This window comes from Balaenoptera physalus (assembly GCF_965194825.1).
Source record: "Balaenoptera physalus genome assembly, chromosome: 5".
In the NCBI taxonomy this organism is placed as follows: Eukaryota; Metazoa; Chordata; class Mammalia; order Artiodactyla; family Balaenopteridae; genus Balaenoptera; species Balaenoptera physalus.
In genome coordinates this window covers 56031527-56047298 of record NC_138884.1, presented here as the reverse complement: position 1 = coordinate 56047298, position 15772 = coordinate 56031527, and the positions used below count along the sequence as shown (strand labels likewise).

Genomic DNA, 15772 nt, shown 5'->3' with positions numbered 1-15772 from the left:
TTGGCGCGAGCGCAGGAACGTCACTGAAGGAGGACTAGGCAAGCTAGCAGGCTGGAGCCGCTGCTGCTGTGAGGGCGGGCATCGCTCTGAAAACCGCACCCATTTCTGGTTCAAGGTTGACCCCTGAAACGTGTGACTCTCAATGCAGGCACGGTGAAGATCCCACTTATCCGCCACGGGACTGACCTTTCCACCCTCACGTCTGTCTGGTGTGCAACGCGGCCCTCGGACCCAGCTTCTGCCACTCCAGGAGTTGACTACGTTCCCAGCTCTAAGAAGGTGGACTTTGGGCCAGGTGTCACCGAGCAGGTGCGCATACAGAGGTCAAAGGCCGGATGGGTCTGATCATGTTGTCTTTAGTCTGTTCTCCAAACTCTCTGGAGGATTATAAAATATCGAAATATTATGATCTTCCCGTTCTTCAAAAACACAAACAAAGAACAAACTGAGAGAGATCTTCGACAGACTCTCCAAGTGACATTTTCAGCATCTAATATCCAGCACGATGGATTTAGGATAGAAACTGCACTAGATCGATGCAAATATCTAGAAACAAAACACCTACGGTATGTGATACAGAGATGATCATTTTATGGATTTAAAAAATTTACTTTAAGACCACCGAAGAAAGGCAAATTGTCACCTTTGCCCTAATCTCCCAAAGGCAAATGAGTGTTGGTTGGTGAGCATTCTATAAGATTTGCTTTTATTTTCCCTCTCTTTTTTAATTAGAAAAAATTTTTATGGAGGTATAATTGACATATAACATATTAGATTCAGGTGTACAACATAATGATTCAATATTTGTATATATCGTGAAATGAAAACCACGGCAGGTCTAGTTAACATCCTGATTTTTCTTCTAGTATTGCACCTTGACCATCTTGGATGACACTCAGTATCCTGTGATTGAAGGGCTGGAGACATTTGTGGTTTTCCTCAGCTCAGCACAAGGGGCCGAACTGACCAAACCCTTCCAGGCTGTCATTGCAATTAATGACACATTCCAGGACGGTAAGAGATTGGGGATGCCAGCTGGTGGTTCAGACCAGATTTCTATTTTTTCCTTAACATCCATGTATATGACATTGGAACTCATTCACATATTCATTCAAGAAATGTGTGTGCGTGTGTGTACATGAGTACATGCACACGCACACTTTTACATAGAAATATGGGACAGAAACAATCATTCATGTTTCTGGCATCTGCTAGGCACAAAAAGATGTACGGGCATACTTTGGAGATATTCTAGGTTCAGTTCCAGGCCACCACATTAAAGTGAACATCGCAGTAAAGCAAGTCAGATGAATTTGTTAGTTTCCCAGTGTATATAAAAGTTTACACTATACTGTAGTCTGTTAAGTGTGCAATAGCATTATGTCTAAAAAAAATGTACATACCTTAATTTTAAAACATTTTGTTGCTAAAAATTGCTAATCATTATCTGAGCCTTCAGCAAATCATAATCTTTTTGCAGTAGTAACATCAAAGATCACTGATCACAATCACCATAACAGATATAATAATAAAGAAAAAGTTTGATATATTTGGAGAATTACCAACCTGTAACACAGAGACACAAAGTGAGCAAATGCAGTTGGGAAAATGGCCCTGATAGACTTGTTCAAGGCAGGGTTGCCACAAATGTTCAATTTTTAAAAAACACAGTATCTGCAAAGTGCAGTAAAGTGAAGTGCAACCAGGTATGCCTGGTTGAGTTGTGTCTTCAAGAAGCTCAAGGTCTAGTTGGGGGATCAGATCCTTAGACAGAAAAAAAATAATATATTATGATAAATGACTTAATAGTGTGATAAATCCAGCAGTGTAGGGGCAGAGGGGACTGAACGGTGACTATGCGTGCAAGAATAATCATAGAAGATTTCACAAAGGAGGTGATATTTAAACAGAGTCTTCAGGTGTGGTAGGAGTTAGTTTATCTAATGGATAATTTTATCTAATGGATAATAAAATAAAACTTTGTTAAATGGAGAGCTATAGTATACATAAGGTATAAAATTTTGAAAGACACGTATTTGGAGAACAGTGAGATGCTTACTTTTGCTCTGAGCCTGGCAGGAGGTGAATGGAAGAAAATGAAATGGAAAGACAGGTTGGAGACAAGTTCTAAGAGGTCTTATGTTCCAACATGAGGAATTTGCTTCTGAGCAGAGGAGTGGTGTGATTTTTGTTTGAGGAAACTAGTACTGGCCGTCTTATGGGTGACGTGCAGGAATGAATAGACACAGGTACCTGTACAAAAATATGAGTCCCCACTGAAGAGCTGACCTAAGTAACAAGAGAATGAACAGCAAAGGACTTCCCCAGTTCTTCTGGGGAAGAACTGATGAAATCTGGAATTGTCAGATTCTAGAGTTGGGTGGAGAAGATCAAGTTAAACTTCCACCTCAAGCAGGAGGACCCTCGTCAGTATTCCCGGTGATGAATATAGAATCCACGATTAAACTCTTCAGTGAGGGCTTCCCTGGTGGCGCAGCGGTTGAGAGTCTGCCTGCCAATGCAGGGGACACGGGTTCGAGCCCCGGTCTGGGAAGATCCCACATGCCGCGGAGCAACTGGGCCCGTGAGCCACAATTACTGAGCCTGCGCGTCTGGAGCCTGTGCTCCGCAACAAGAGAGGCCGCAATGGTGAGAGGCCCGCGCACCGCGATGAAGAGTGGCCCCCGCTTGCCGCAACTAGAGGAAGCCCTCGCACAGAAACGAAGACTCAACACAGTCATAAATAAATAAATAAAAGAACGTGAATTTCTTTAAAAAAAAAAAAAAAAAAAAACTCTTCAGTGACTACAGAGTGACCAGAGAAGGAACTGGCAGCCCAGCAGGGTGATCTTTAATTTTTGGTTTTTAAATAACCTATTCATTTATGTAGTAAAAAAAGCAAACAGCAAAAAAGGTATACTATGAAAATTGTCTTCCTTCTACCCCTGGCTCCCAACCCTCCAGCTCCCCTCCCTGAAGACAACTATTTTAACCAGTTTTTTGGTTATATATTTGCATATATCCAAAATAGTGTGTTATTTTAGACTTAGGTTTATTGAGGTCTAACTTACATAAGTTAAAATTCACCCACCACCACAATCAAGATGTTGAACAGTTCCAGCATCCTACAACATTCTCTCGTGTCCCTTTGTAGTCAACCTCTCCCCATCCCAAGCTCTGGCAGCTATTGAGCTGTTTTCTGTCCCTGAAGTTTTGCCATTTCCAGAATGTCATAGAAATGGAATCGTGTAATAGGTAGCACCTTGAATCTCGCTTCTTTCCCTTAGAACACTGCATTTGAGACTCTTCCATGTTATTGCAAATATGAGTGGTTCATTCCCTTTATTGCTGAGTAGTTTCTGGTGTGAACATAGGTTTTCATTTCTCTGGAGTCAATACTTAGGAGTGGGGTTGCTGGGTCATATGGGTAAGTGTTTGTTTAACATTATTAGAAAGAGCCAGCCTGTTTTCCAAAATGGTTGTAACTACTTTGCATCACCACCAGCGGTGTATGAGAATTCCAGTTGCTCCACATCAGGTTTTTGTGGGGCTTTTTAGTTATTCCAGCAGGTGTGTAGTGAATGACTAATGACATTGCTCTCTTTTCAGGTGCTTACTTGCCATCCATATATCTTTTTTGACAGAGTATTGTTCAAATATTTTCCCTATTTTTTAAGTTGGGTTTTCTCCTCTATTACTGCATTGCTGTAGATTCTGGACAAAGATTTGGTTTTTTGCAAATATTTTATCCCAATCTGTTGCTTGTTTTTTGTTCTCTTAACAATGTCTTTTGAAGAGCAAGCGTTTTTTACTTTTAAGTGTTCCCATTTATCGATATTTCTATTACAGATTGTGCTTTTAGTGTTGTATGTAAGAAATCTTTGCCTAAGCCAAGGTTACAAAGATTTTCTCCTATGTTCACTTCTGGAAGTTTTGTAGTTCTAAGTTTTATATTTAGGTTTATGATTCACAAAGTGGTAACTTTTTAACCATGAACAAGATAATAACAATTATACTGTTTTATGTTGCATGTTACCTCAGAGTTTACAAGTCATCTATTAAACCTTATCTCATTTTCTCATAATCCCATTGTTTTACTCTTATTTCTATTTTGTGGGTAAGGAGACTGAGAATCAGTGAAGTAAACATACACCCAAAGTCTAGTAAATGGAGGAACCAGCATGCATTCTAGGACTTTTGGCTCCAAGTTCACACTCTTTGCACTACACCAAATGGTTCTATTTGGTGCAGTTGGAGAATATGTGGGAATTTTTTTTTTTCCTTAAAGAAGTTAAAAAAGAAGAAAAAAGGAAATTCATTTATGCTTTTTATTCTTGAAAAGTCTTCTTATTCTTTTACATGAAAGGATAGTTAATTTCCCTCTGATGAAGTGGAAAGTGAATGGAAAGTCAGAAATCCTGAAATATAATCCCCACCCACCACTTCCTTGCTCGCTGGCCTTCCTTGCTCAGTGGCTAAGGTTACTGAGCCTCATTTTGTTCATCTATAAATAATGATATACCTATAAGATTGTTGTAAGGATTAAATTAGTTAAAATATGTGAAAATACCTACCATAGTAGCTGGTACGTAGTAGATTTTATTACATGTTAATTTCTTTTCTTCCTGATGCACCTGTAATTTGTCGCACTTGCCAATGGGACTCCAGTAACACACACAAACTTCATTGCACTCTGATCAACATAGAAGAGTCCATTTAGATTATCCTTGCATTCTACTGACGGGCATTAGGGTTGCAAACTTAGAAAATGAATATGTTAAATAAAATATCACCTTTCAGGAAGACTACAACAATATATATTCATTCAAGATATTTATCCCAGAGAAAGAAATCTGCAAATCTATTTCAGTAACCCATTGCAATGTTCACCAATTATTTCTGTTGGTTATCCTTCCCAGTAACTGCTGGCTTTCGTTGAGTCCCTTCAATGTGCACATTCTAGGGTAGAAAGATCTCTAATTACATTACCTCTAATCCTCTCCAACTTGTGAAACTGAGGTTAAATAACTTAAGATCACACAGAGAGGAGGTGAGGGAGTGAGAGTTAAAACCCAGGTCTATTCTATGTGAGTCCAGCCTTCTGGTTTTATGCTCTACCATGCTGACTTTTCATTTTGCAGTTTTAGCTGGCCACTGCCGCTGTATGTAACAACGCTTAATGTCACTCAAGAGCCTTATAGAGTCAGCTTCCAGCCTTTCAGAGTGATCTTAGCTCCTTTTATCTTTCTCCACTGGGCTGATTTCAGGCCCTTAAATCATCTAAGTAGCTCATCTCAGAACATTTTCTGTTTTCACCTTTCTCTTCTGCTCTGATACCTGGAATTAGACTTTGGTGTTGCCCTGAGGACTGCTGAGCAAGGCAAGAAAGGCCTTGTAGCCGCTGCTGCACCGCACCCCTGTGTATGTAGCTGTGTCCCACCTACTCATTAACTCAAAGAACCAGAGCCAGGATTTTTCCTAAATCTCAGACTTAACCATCACCCATGAAGAGGCCACCGCATTCCAGGCAGCTGGTGTTGGCACTCACTTTGTCAGTTACTAAGATTAGCGGGTAACAGCGTTGGTTGACATTTTCCATGCCTAAGACTGGTGCTCAACACCGGGGTTACCGAGGAGTAGAGAGCAGAGTCCTGAAATCTATTTCAAGACACAAGACTTACACAAACAAGAAGGTAATTACAAATTGATTTCCTCAGAGAGGTGTTGACAGTAGTGCATGATACCCACTGCGAGCCCATAAGCCTTCACAGAGTGGTTTCCATTTCCCATTCATATACCCCATCCATGCAGAAAGCGAAGGGGTTCTGCAGTCAGGCAGAAATGACACCCCACAGCCGGCGCCCTTACTTCCTGTAGAGACTGCAGTGCCTTGCAGGGTTGTCAAGAGGATGAGAAATGTTGTATATGGAAGCCCTTAACACAATGCCTGACCCGGGCTGGGCCCTTTGTATGCCATAACCCCCGCAGATAGATGTCTCCAAACCCACCCATTGCCTGTCCATTGGCTCTGCCTCAGTCTCCTACTGAACTGGGGGCTCCTTAAAAGCAAGGATTTTTCCCAGAAGGCAATCGTGAGGAGTGTTCACCCACTGCTTTCTTTTCTTTGATTTTCCTTTTTTTTTTTTTTAAGCAGATAGGCATAGGAGTAAAGGTTAATACATGTTAAATAGAGGGAAAGGAGTCTTTTACAACTCAAGAGGAATCTGGGGTTGATTAATACATGACAAAACCCAAACATTACCACTTAGCTTTTAACTCACCTCCAACTTGATGCCTGTCAGACCAGCAAGAAAAATCAATCCAAAGCATTAGATAAAATCTGCCATGAGCAGAAAAGCTTTCTTGCCTGTGTTGCTTTTCACCTGGCAACAAGCTCCCTTCTTGTCCTCATGCAAGGTCATGTCATTCCCACCCACCTCTTAATAGCACAGACGGTTGTCCTGGATGGAAAGGGCCCCAAATGAGTAATGTGCAGGACCTGATGCCAAAGTCACTCATCTTCTTTTTAGAGATATCTTCTGGGTTTTTCTTTAGTGATGAATGGTAACTGTTAGGCTCAGCTCAGATTAATGGATTTGTTTTATATTTGCTAATGCCAACAGTTCTGAGCATTGGACAGGCTGGAGGCAAAGAGAGCTTTCTACATATTGACTTGCAGACAGCTTGGTGCTCACCCCGCCTGTGCCTTCCTTTCAGGTTGGGCAGGGCACATCCAGGACGTAGCCAGGAAATAGGTGGCTATAGCTTTAAGGTCAGCTTCCTGCAGTCCCAAAGACTAATTTGACATATGACTGGATGGACTACCTCTTTGTATTGTCCATTCAGAAAATAATAACCAGCACTCAACAAAATGTTGGTCTCGAAAGGGGACGTGTCTTAATGCAGAATATTACTTAAGGCCTCGTAGAAAGTAAGGAAGAAACACTTATCCTTGATATTGAGAAGCCTGGAGATAGGGGGCAACGCAAACCATAATATAATCATTTCTACCCAAATTTGAGTGCCTGCTGTTTGCCAGATTCTGTACTGAGCACCGTGCATACCTAATCTCATTAAATTCAATCCTCCCAATAATTTTACAAGTTAGATATTAACATTTCCAATTTACGTGTTTAAAAAAAACCCAAGGCTCAGAAAATCCCAGTAACTTGCCCTATGTCATTCCGCTAATAAGTAGCAGGGCTGGGATGGAAATTCCAGAGCCCTTGTTTTTAACCACCATTTGGCTACGGTCCTTCCCTAAAGTCAGATGAGGCCATGGGAGTTGTTAAAGAAGAGGTAACCCCACAGCAGTAGTCACAGACTGGGGCCCACTGGCCAAATTCAGCTTATGGATGTGTTTTGTTTGGCTTCAATAGTTTGGGCCTGTATGGAATTTCTTTTTCCTATTTTAATTGCCTGCTATTTTAAAATTTAGGAGCTATGACATAAAAATGCAGATCTCTGATTTTGTTTGCAAATAGGAAGACCTGCCAACAAAAGAATGAAGCTGAGGGGCAACCCCCTTTACACATGACCTGCCCTTTCCCCTTTACCGATGTCCCTGCTCTCCCCTATTGTCTTCCTGGCCCAGGACCAACATGAGTGGCCATTTCTCATCAGGCTTGCACTGCTGTTTTCCTTTTGGTAGCCTTAGAAGGAACATGAACTTTTCTGGGTCCTCAGGTCTCTATCGGAATTTTCCACGTGGCCCATTTCTTTATTTGTGTCACCTGTCTGTACTTGAGATGGTGACTATTGTAAGAAAGAAGCTGAGCAAAAACTGCTGCAAACTTGATTTGTTCTATTTTGCTGGAACTATACTCACAGTGGAAGCAGTTCCCTTGTCCTGAGAGTGGCAGCCAGGCCTTGAAATCTGCTGACTGCCTGTAGTTTATCAGCCTCTGGTGGCCCTTAGTGGAGCCGTCCTGCCAACTGGCCGCCGGTCCTGCCAAGTGGCAGCCAGCTCCCTCAGCATCCCACTAACGACGCCTCCGTCTTCCCTTCTGCTCACCCAGTGCCCAGCATGCAGTTTGCCAAGGATTTGCTCCTAGCGAAGGAGAAGGAGGGCGTCCTACACGTACCCATCATTCGGAGTGGGGACCTGAGCTACGAGTCGTCAGTGAGGTGCTATACTCAGGGCCATTCAGCTCAGGTCATGGAGGACTTTGAGGAGAGAAGAAACACAGACTCTTCACGGATTACTTTTCTCAAAGGGGAGAAAGTAAGTGGATTCATGGTGCCTGAAGGATGGGATTCTCTCCTTCCCTGATGCTTTTATTTGTCTATAGTGAAGTAATTTAGACAAATTCTGAACATCCTAGGAAGTTTCTAATTAACCGTTCATTCTTTTAATAATATCATCTCTTCTATGTGGTTGTCCTCTCTGTCTCCCACTTATGACCAAATACCTATGTCATTGGCTGAGCTGGGATGTTTAGATGACGTAGAACATTTTTGGAATTTAGCAGAATCAAGTGACTGGGGACTCCTCTTAATTTGAACCTACATGGGAGATGAATACACTCCACTAATGTTATCTAGAGAAGGAGGAGACAGCTCTCTAATACCTGGGCCCCGGTTCCAGGGCAACACACATTCTGGCATAGGACCAATAGCACAGGACTGAACACCTGTTCAGCTGAGCGCATTCAAGACAGTGGAGTATTCTCTTGGCAATATAATGAAAAATGATGCATACGGACACAAGAACTCCTGAGAAACTCCAGTCACTAAGTGTGGCTGCATCAGACTCAAGGCTTGCAACCTCAGTGTATATCCAAAGCATATATTGAATGAGAATCATATTTCTCCATTTTTGGGTCTCAGTTTCAGATGATTGAGTCATTTGTACCCCTTGTTTCGAGGCATGCAGTCCCCATTGGTCAGTTCAAGGCCCTTCTCTTTATTTTGTTGATTTATTCATTTCATTTTACCCCTATTCTGCAGCCACATTCCCTTCCCCACCTCAGAGGTAATCAATCGATTGTACTTAACGTGTATCTCTCTTATTTTGTATTTGTTCTTAAAAAATGTCTGGTTCTTTATGTATATGATTTTTATTTCTAAAACTGCTACTGTGTTATATCTTTTTCAAATGTTTTCTGCGTTTACTCAGCAATATGTTTTAGGATCTGTGCATGTCATTTATGTGTCTTTCTAATCTGTTGCTTCAAACTGTTGCCTAGCATTTCATGATGTGCATTTACTACCTTTTACCCATTCACTCTCAGCAGTAGACAGTGAAGACCCTCAGTTTTAGTGCCCAGTCACCTCCTATCATGCTGCCACCACTAACAATGCTGCAGTGCAAATCCTCTTACATGTCCACTTACACACCCGAGTGGGGATTTCTTTGGATAAAAACTCAGCAGCAAAATTTCTGGACCACAGGGCATGAAAGTACTTAATTTGAAAAAATAATATCAGAATACTTTCCAAAATGTCACTAGCAGTACATGAATGTTGCTAAAACCCTACATACTCTTCAACACTTTTTTAATTACTCATCTTTTAATGTTTACTAATCTGGTATGTATAAAGTGATATCTCATTTTAATTTGCATTTCTCTAATTAATACTATTTTATATGCTTGTTAGTTCATTGAGTTTCTCTTATGAAAATCTATTATTTTTATCCTTTGTTCCTTATTTTACTGTATTGCTGTCATTTTCTTACTGATTTGCAGTACTTTCTTGTATATTCTAAATATTGATCTTAATATTAATAATCCTAAATAGTAACATTAATCCTTGCCGGTTTTAGATGTTTTAGATATTGTAAACATAGTGTCTTTCTCTGTCACTCATCTATTACCTTCGCCCTTGGTGTTCTTAGTTGAACAGAAATCTTTGTTTTGATATAAGCAAATGTGTGAAATTTTTGCCTTATGATTAGTTCTTTTGAAGTTTAGCATAAAAAGACTTTACACGTTCCAGGTCACCCGAGGTTCTTCCTCCATTCTTTACCACCAAAAAAAAAAAAAAAATCGATAGCATCCTTATTTGAGATTCTCAAGTCTTTCACACCTCCATGACTCATAAAAACCCTGTCTTAGTTATGTATTTTATGGGAATTTTACTGGTGGCAGGTTGAAATACGTGTTTAAAACACATATAAATACTATAAATACAATCTTCAGCTTTGAGTCTGCATGTCTGTATTTGTTTTAAGTTCAGAAGAGGATTCTCTGCCTATCCAAGAGGCAGTTTGTAATTAAATAAGATTATAAAGAAAATACAGCTTAATAGTCTAGATGTTACCCACATGGCAATCTCTCATTCCTAAGCACATTTTGGAATCTTCATCTTCTTTGTCATGCTAAGCAATATGTGTTTGGAACTTGTCATTCACTAGAATGTCTTATTTTTTAAGATATACCGAAGAGTCAATGCTTTCCATAAAGAAATTCTTATTGTAAGAAAGATGTGGTAGGGATAAAAAAAGGAACATTCTTCAGGGACTTAGAACCAGGTCAGCAAGCCACAGGTAAATGTTCACAGAGATGTTCTCCCTCCATTTAGTATGACTTAGGAAGTATGACAGTGAAAGCTCTATATCCACATATCCTTTGCAATATGGTAGTATAATGAATTTAAAATGGTCCAACTAAAAATAATCACACTTCATATCACATGACTCTACAATCGAGGCTGCTCTGTTATCTAAAATGTTGTGACCTTATTTTACGTTTTGCCAAGAAGACAAGTCCTCAGTAGAGAATATTCAGTTTGGGAAGCGCTTGATTTCTTTCCATCCAACAGGGATTTAGATTGTGTTCTCAGACATTCAGTTCTCAGCAGTTTTCAGATGAGCCACCATTCGGCAACACATTTGAGAGTTCTGTAGCTTTTAAAGGTGTCTTTAGCCTAACAGGAAGGCTTTCTGAGTTCCTTATAAGATTCTTCAATTTTCACAAAGGAAAAGGAATATCATTCAACTCTCCAGGAAGTCTAATCCATGTATTAAACCCTCACCATCAGAAATCTACCTATCATAACATGTACAAAGGTACAGATGAGCCCAGGCAAAATGCGGGAAAGCACACAAATGTTCTACAGATGCTTTTTAGAGATTCATTTTATTGTTTTTCATAACTCATGACCAATAATTCGAAATCATTTGGAATGTTTAATACAAGTCTCCACATATAGGTAGGTCCACTCAGGCATGAACTGTTAAACATTCTATTTTATAAATGAAACAGTTGGGATATTTTTGAATCTGTGTTGACTTTTTGATGCTACAAAGAAGAAAAATCATTTTCTTGGGAGAGCCAAGCAAATTTTTGATATCTCACTGCAAATTTTAATCTTCCTTGTGCCCTTGGCTCTAGATGAAGAACTGTACTGTCTATATCCACGACGACTCCATGTTTGAGCCTGAGGAACAGTTCAGGGTCTACCTTGGCCATCCTCTTGGGAACCACTGGAGTGGAGCCAGAGTTGGAAAGAATAACATGGCCACCATCACCATATCCAATGATGAAGACGGTAATGGAAGAAATTGCCTTTAGTTACTCTTAAGTTGATGGGACATGAACTGATGTTTTACCAATAACATAATTATAGGTGTTTTGAAAAATGAAAGCACTATAAAAGTGTCTACTGATAACAGTCTTAGAGTATTTATATAAAATGTTGGCAGCAACTGATCACCGTCTACAGAGCTCCAGTATTTTAAATCACACTGTTCTCTACCACATCACCAAGAGATAGGGAACGAGTATGGTTAAACGCTAGGACAGAGATGCTAAGATAGACAGAGAATAAAAACTGTTTAAGTCACTGCAATTCAAGAGCAGGATTGGCAATACAATCAGAATCAGTTGAATCCAATGAACTGATTTAAAGTGCTGCCACCTTTCTGGAAAAGTCTAATTTCTCAGTTTTCTTCTCTCTAATTGATTTGGCCTACTAACCTAAAAAAACTTAAATTCTTTAGTCAGGTGTCAGCAAAGAGTGACCCAGGCACCAAAGAAAACAAAATCTGTTTCAAATAGGGACATAATTGTTTGATTAAAATAAGTATTTTAATAAATGGACAATAAAACTACAAATAGTAACAGCTGTTTTTATTGAATATTGACTGTATACTAAGAACCATTCTAAGCATATTATACTATTTCATTTCATTCTGACAGTAGCCCCTTGAGGTAGGTGTTATTATCCCTATATTATAGGTAAAGCAATTGAACCTCAGCAAAGTTATATAATTTACGTTCTTAGTTACACAGCTGTAAGCAACAAAAGTGCATGTAGAACCTTATTTTATCAGATTCTAGAATCTACGCAAGAGTCAGTGAGACTCTTAGGGTTTCTAATATTAAAATAGGGACTAACTTGCACATTGGGAAAAAAGCAAAAAAGCCAGCCTTGAAGTTGAATTAGCCCTTTAGCCAAGGAGACTCAGGTTCAAATCCTGAACCTCTCCTGTTCACCCAGAAAAAGTGGACCTCTCCTGTTCACACAGAAAACCCAATGACTGAAGCTCAGAGAAGTAACAAGTTCACACTGTGTTACAGTGACACACCTCAATTTCAAAGAGCGTACACAGTCACAACTATGAAGTCTAAAATGAAGCGTATCTTCTACAATTAGGAAGAACTGATTTTCTGAGAGAGAAAGAGGGAAGTGAACATAGAGACATCAGAACTTTCTGAAAGAGTCTATATTTTAAATGGTATAAGATTTGTAATTGCTCCCAATTTTTCCATCTTCTTATCCCACTCTCTCCACCACTACCACGTTGCCCTTCCTCATAAGAATATAATACAAAAGAAGGTATAGTTTGAATTTTTAAAAAAATCAACAATTAATCGTTTCATAGCAATGAGGATAGTACCTCAAATCAGATTGTGTTAGGAAATCTTGTGTTCCTGAATTATTGTTGTAGCCGGTCACTATAACTAGTCATCCTTAACTAAATAACCTGTGAGAAGTTAGGAAAAGCTAAACGTTGGGGAGCTGAGAGCACTGGGAGGGAGGGTCCAAAAGATCAGAGATGAGAGAGAGATTTGGTACATTTAAGCAGTATATAAATGAAATTCATATCTCATAAATGAAAAGGAGTTGGTTCATACAATCAGTCAATAGATATTTATCAAGGGCTTAACTGTGTCTCTGTCCCTTGATAAATTGTGCAGATTTTTTTTTTAATTGTGCAGATTTAAAAACATGCTGTGAGCTATAATGCCTAGATGGAAACTTGGACATCATGCATTTCAAAGTGCTTAAAAATATTTCTTCCACTATATTGTTTTTAATAAGAAATATGTGAGAAACAACTCCTGCAGAATCACAGATAAATTCCTTTTTCCAAAGTATTGCTTAGGGGTAAATACTGATTGATTTTTATTGACTGCAAGCTATTTTGCCTTTGTATTGTTAACTAATGTGAAAAATTCCCTCTTGTCATTAGAAGGTGTTTTCATGGGAGGTGGAGTTCTTTGTCACTTTTCCAACTTGCTCTTGTTTTCCTAACCTTGTTTCCTTAAGCTCCCACCATTGAGTTTGAAGAAGCTGCATACCAAGTCCGGGAACCCTCAGGGCCAGATGCCACGGCCATTCTGAACATCAAGGTGATCCGCAGAGGGGATCAGAACAGGACGTCCAAGATTCGCTGTAGCACCCGGGACGGGTCAGCCCAGTCCGGTGTGGATTATTACCCAAAGAGCCGAATCTTAAAGTTCAGTCCTGGTAATTGAATGCCAGTCCCAATCTGTAGGTTTTACTTAAGAGAGAGGCAAATATCTTAGATTTGAAGAGAGGAATGAAAAAAAAAAGAAAGAGAGAAACAGTATTTCCAGTAGCATGAAGTACTTATTAAGCACACATTTGAGATTGTGGGAGTCTTTAAATTTTCTAATTAGTAAAAATGGCATGGAAAAAGAAAAAAAAAGGGCAAAGAAATGCTTTACTTCAGAACATCCTAGGCATTTTGGCTCATTCAAAAGGACTTTTTGTTGCTGCTGTTGTTAGCCTATGATTTGATTGAGCGATGGGAGCACTTGATTTTTTAAAAATATACATGAGTTTTTGTATATTTTTGAATGTTTGTCATTCAGCAAACATTGGTACAAACCACTGTGCTGGGCCCCTCGGGGATTACTAAACCCAGAAGGCACAATCTCCATGCTCAAGTGGTTTGACATCTACTAGGAGGTGCTATGAAGATGAGTCAGGGAAGAAGGATGGGATTCAGGTCACAACCAGCTGTTTAACTGTCTGATGTATTTATTTAATGGAAGGAATGAGACAGAGGAGGAGTTGAATTGTATGCTTGGCTTTTCCCCAGAACTTTCTGGAGCAGTATAAGGTGAAAAGGCTGTTATAGAGCCTGGCACCATTTGTGATGTAGCCAGAAGTGGGCAAAAGTGATAGAAGGCCTTTTCAGAGATGTGTTGGCAAGTGGAGGGAGAAAATGACTCCCTTGGAAATGGAGGTGGGGTGGGTCTCTATATGTCCCCGTCACCCACTGGAGCTTCAGAGGGCTTTTGGCTCCATCCCATGTGCATCTGGTTCGTGTTTACAGGGAAGGTAGGTGCCCTTCCTCCACATCCTCACAAGGACCTCTCTTCCAAGTGTCTTAGCTTGTTCCTTTTCTGCATAAGCTTCTGGGGGAAAGGCAGGTCTTAGAAGTAACCTAGCCCAGATGTCTATAGGAGAGGAAGAAGGGCACCTTGACTCCTGCCCGAGATATCTTCACCTTCAGAGAATCACTTTACAGAAAAGGAAGGGGGTTTCTGAGCTCTAACCCTCCCCATCCCAGGCTGCCAAACCTTCACATTATTGTCTTTGCAGAAATGGCCTGGTAGGTAGCCCTTGAGCTATCGGCCCCCGGGAGACAGCTTTGAAGGATGGTGTGCAAACACCCAGCCACACAGGGGCTCATGCCTAAATGTAAAGGGGAAAGAAAAGTTAGGCAAAAAACCTCATGGCCAGGGTGGAGTGTACTTTGGATCATAGATTTTTATTACCACCAGCTAGTGTCAGGCAGGGGCCGTTAATCCTCATATGGTGTTGCATAGTAAATCTGCAGTACTGAGCCTCCACCACAGGTGGAATTTGGCCAAGAAAACAGATTTCTCACTTGAGATGGGGCCAACGTGATAAGCAGCCACTACATTGATAGGACACCTCTGAAAGGAAAGGGCATATTTCAACATAAAGCCTCAGCAGTGCCAACCTGCACTGCCTTAAGTGGGTCACTAATGAGGACCTTTGCCCTCTTTGTTCTGTCCTTGGCGAAGGTGTGGATCATATCTTCTTTAAAGTTGAGATCCTGTCCAATGAAGACCGGGAGTGGCATGAATCGTTCTCCCTAGTCCTTGGCCCGGATGACCCAGTGGAAGCTGTGCTTGGTGATGTGACCACTGCCACAGTGACGATTCTAGACCAGGAGGTGTCAGGGAGCCTCATCCTGCCAGCGCCGCCCATTGTGAGTCTCTCGACCCAAAGGATCGTTGCTTATGTCCTAGTAATTAGATAAGAACTTGAGAGAAGCAGGACTTCCAATGCTGCACGTCTTCGTTTTTCTAACACAGTGATTTTTTTTCTTTTTTTTTGTTTAACATCTTTATTAGAGTATAATTGCTTTACAGTGGTGTGTTAGTTTCTGTTGTATAACAAAGTGAATCAGCTGCACCTATACATATATCCCCATATCTCCTCCCTCTTGCGTCTCCTTCCCATCCTCCCTATCCCACCCCTCTAGGTGGTCACAAAGCACCGAGCTGATCTCCCTGTGCTATGCGGCTGCTTCCCACTGGCT

The 15772-nt window shown here is 40.5% G+C and overlaps 1 protein-coding gene across 1 annotated transcript in view; it reads left to right on the top strand.

The window, feature by feature from the left end:
* FRAS1 (Fraser extracellular matrix complex subunit 1) overlaps window positions 1-15772 on the top strand; it is a 443799-nt gene that overhangs the window by 396976 nt on the left and 31051 nt on the right. Inside the window, 6 exon segments of the mRNA XM_082464007.1 lie at window positions 149-309; window positions 867-1014; window positions 8019-8224; window positions 11337-11493; window positions 13498-13698; window positions 15252-15478. Coding sequence (XP_082320133.1) covers window positions 149-309; window positions 867-1014; window positions 8019-8224; window positions 11337-11493; window positions 13498-13698; window positions 15252-15478 — 1100 coding nt within the window.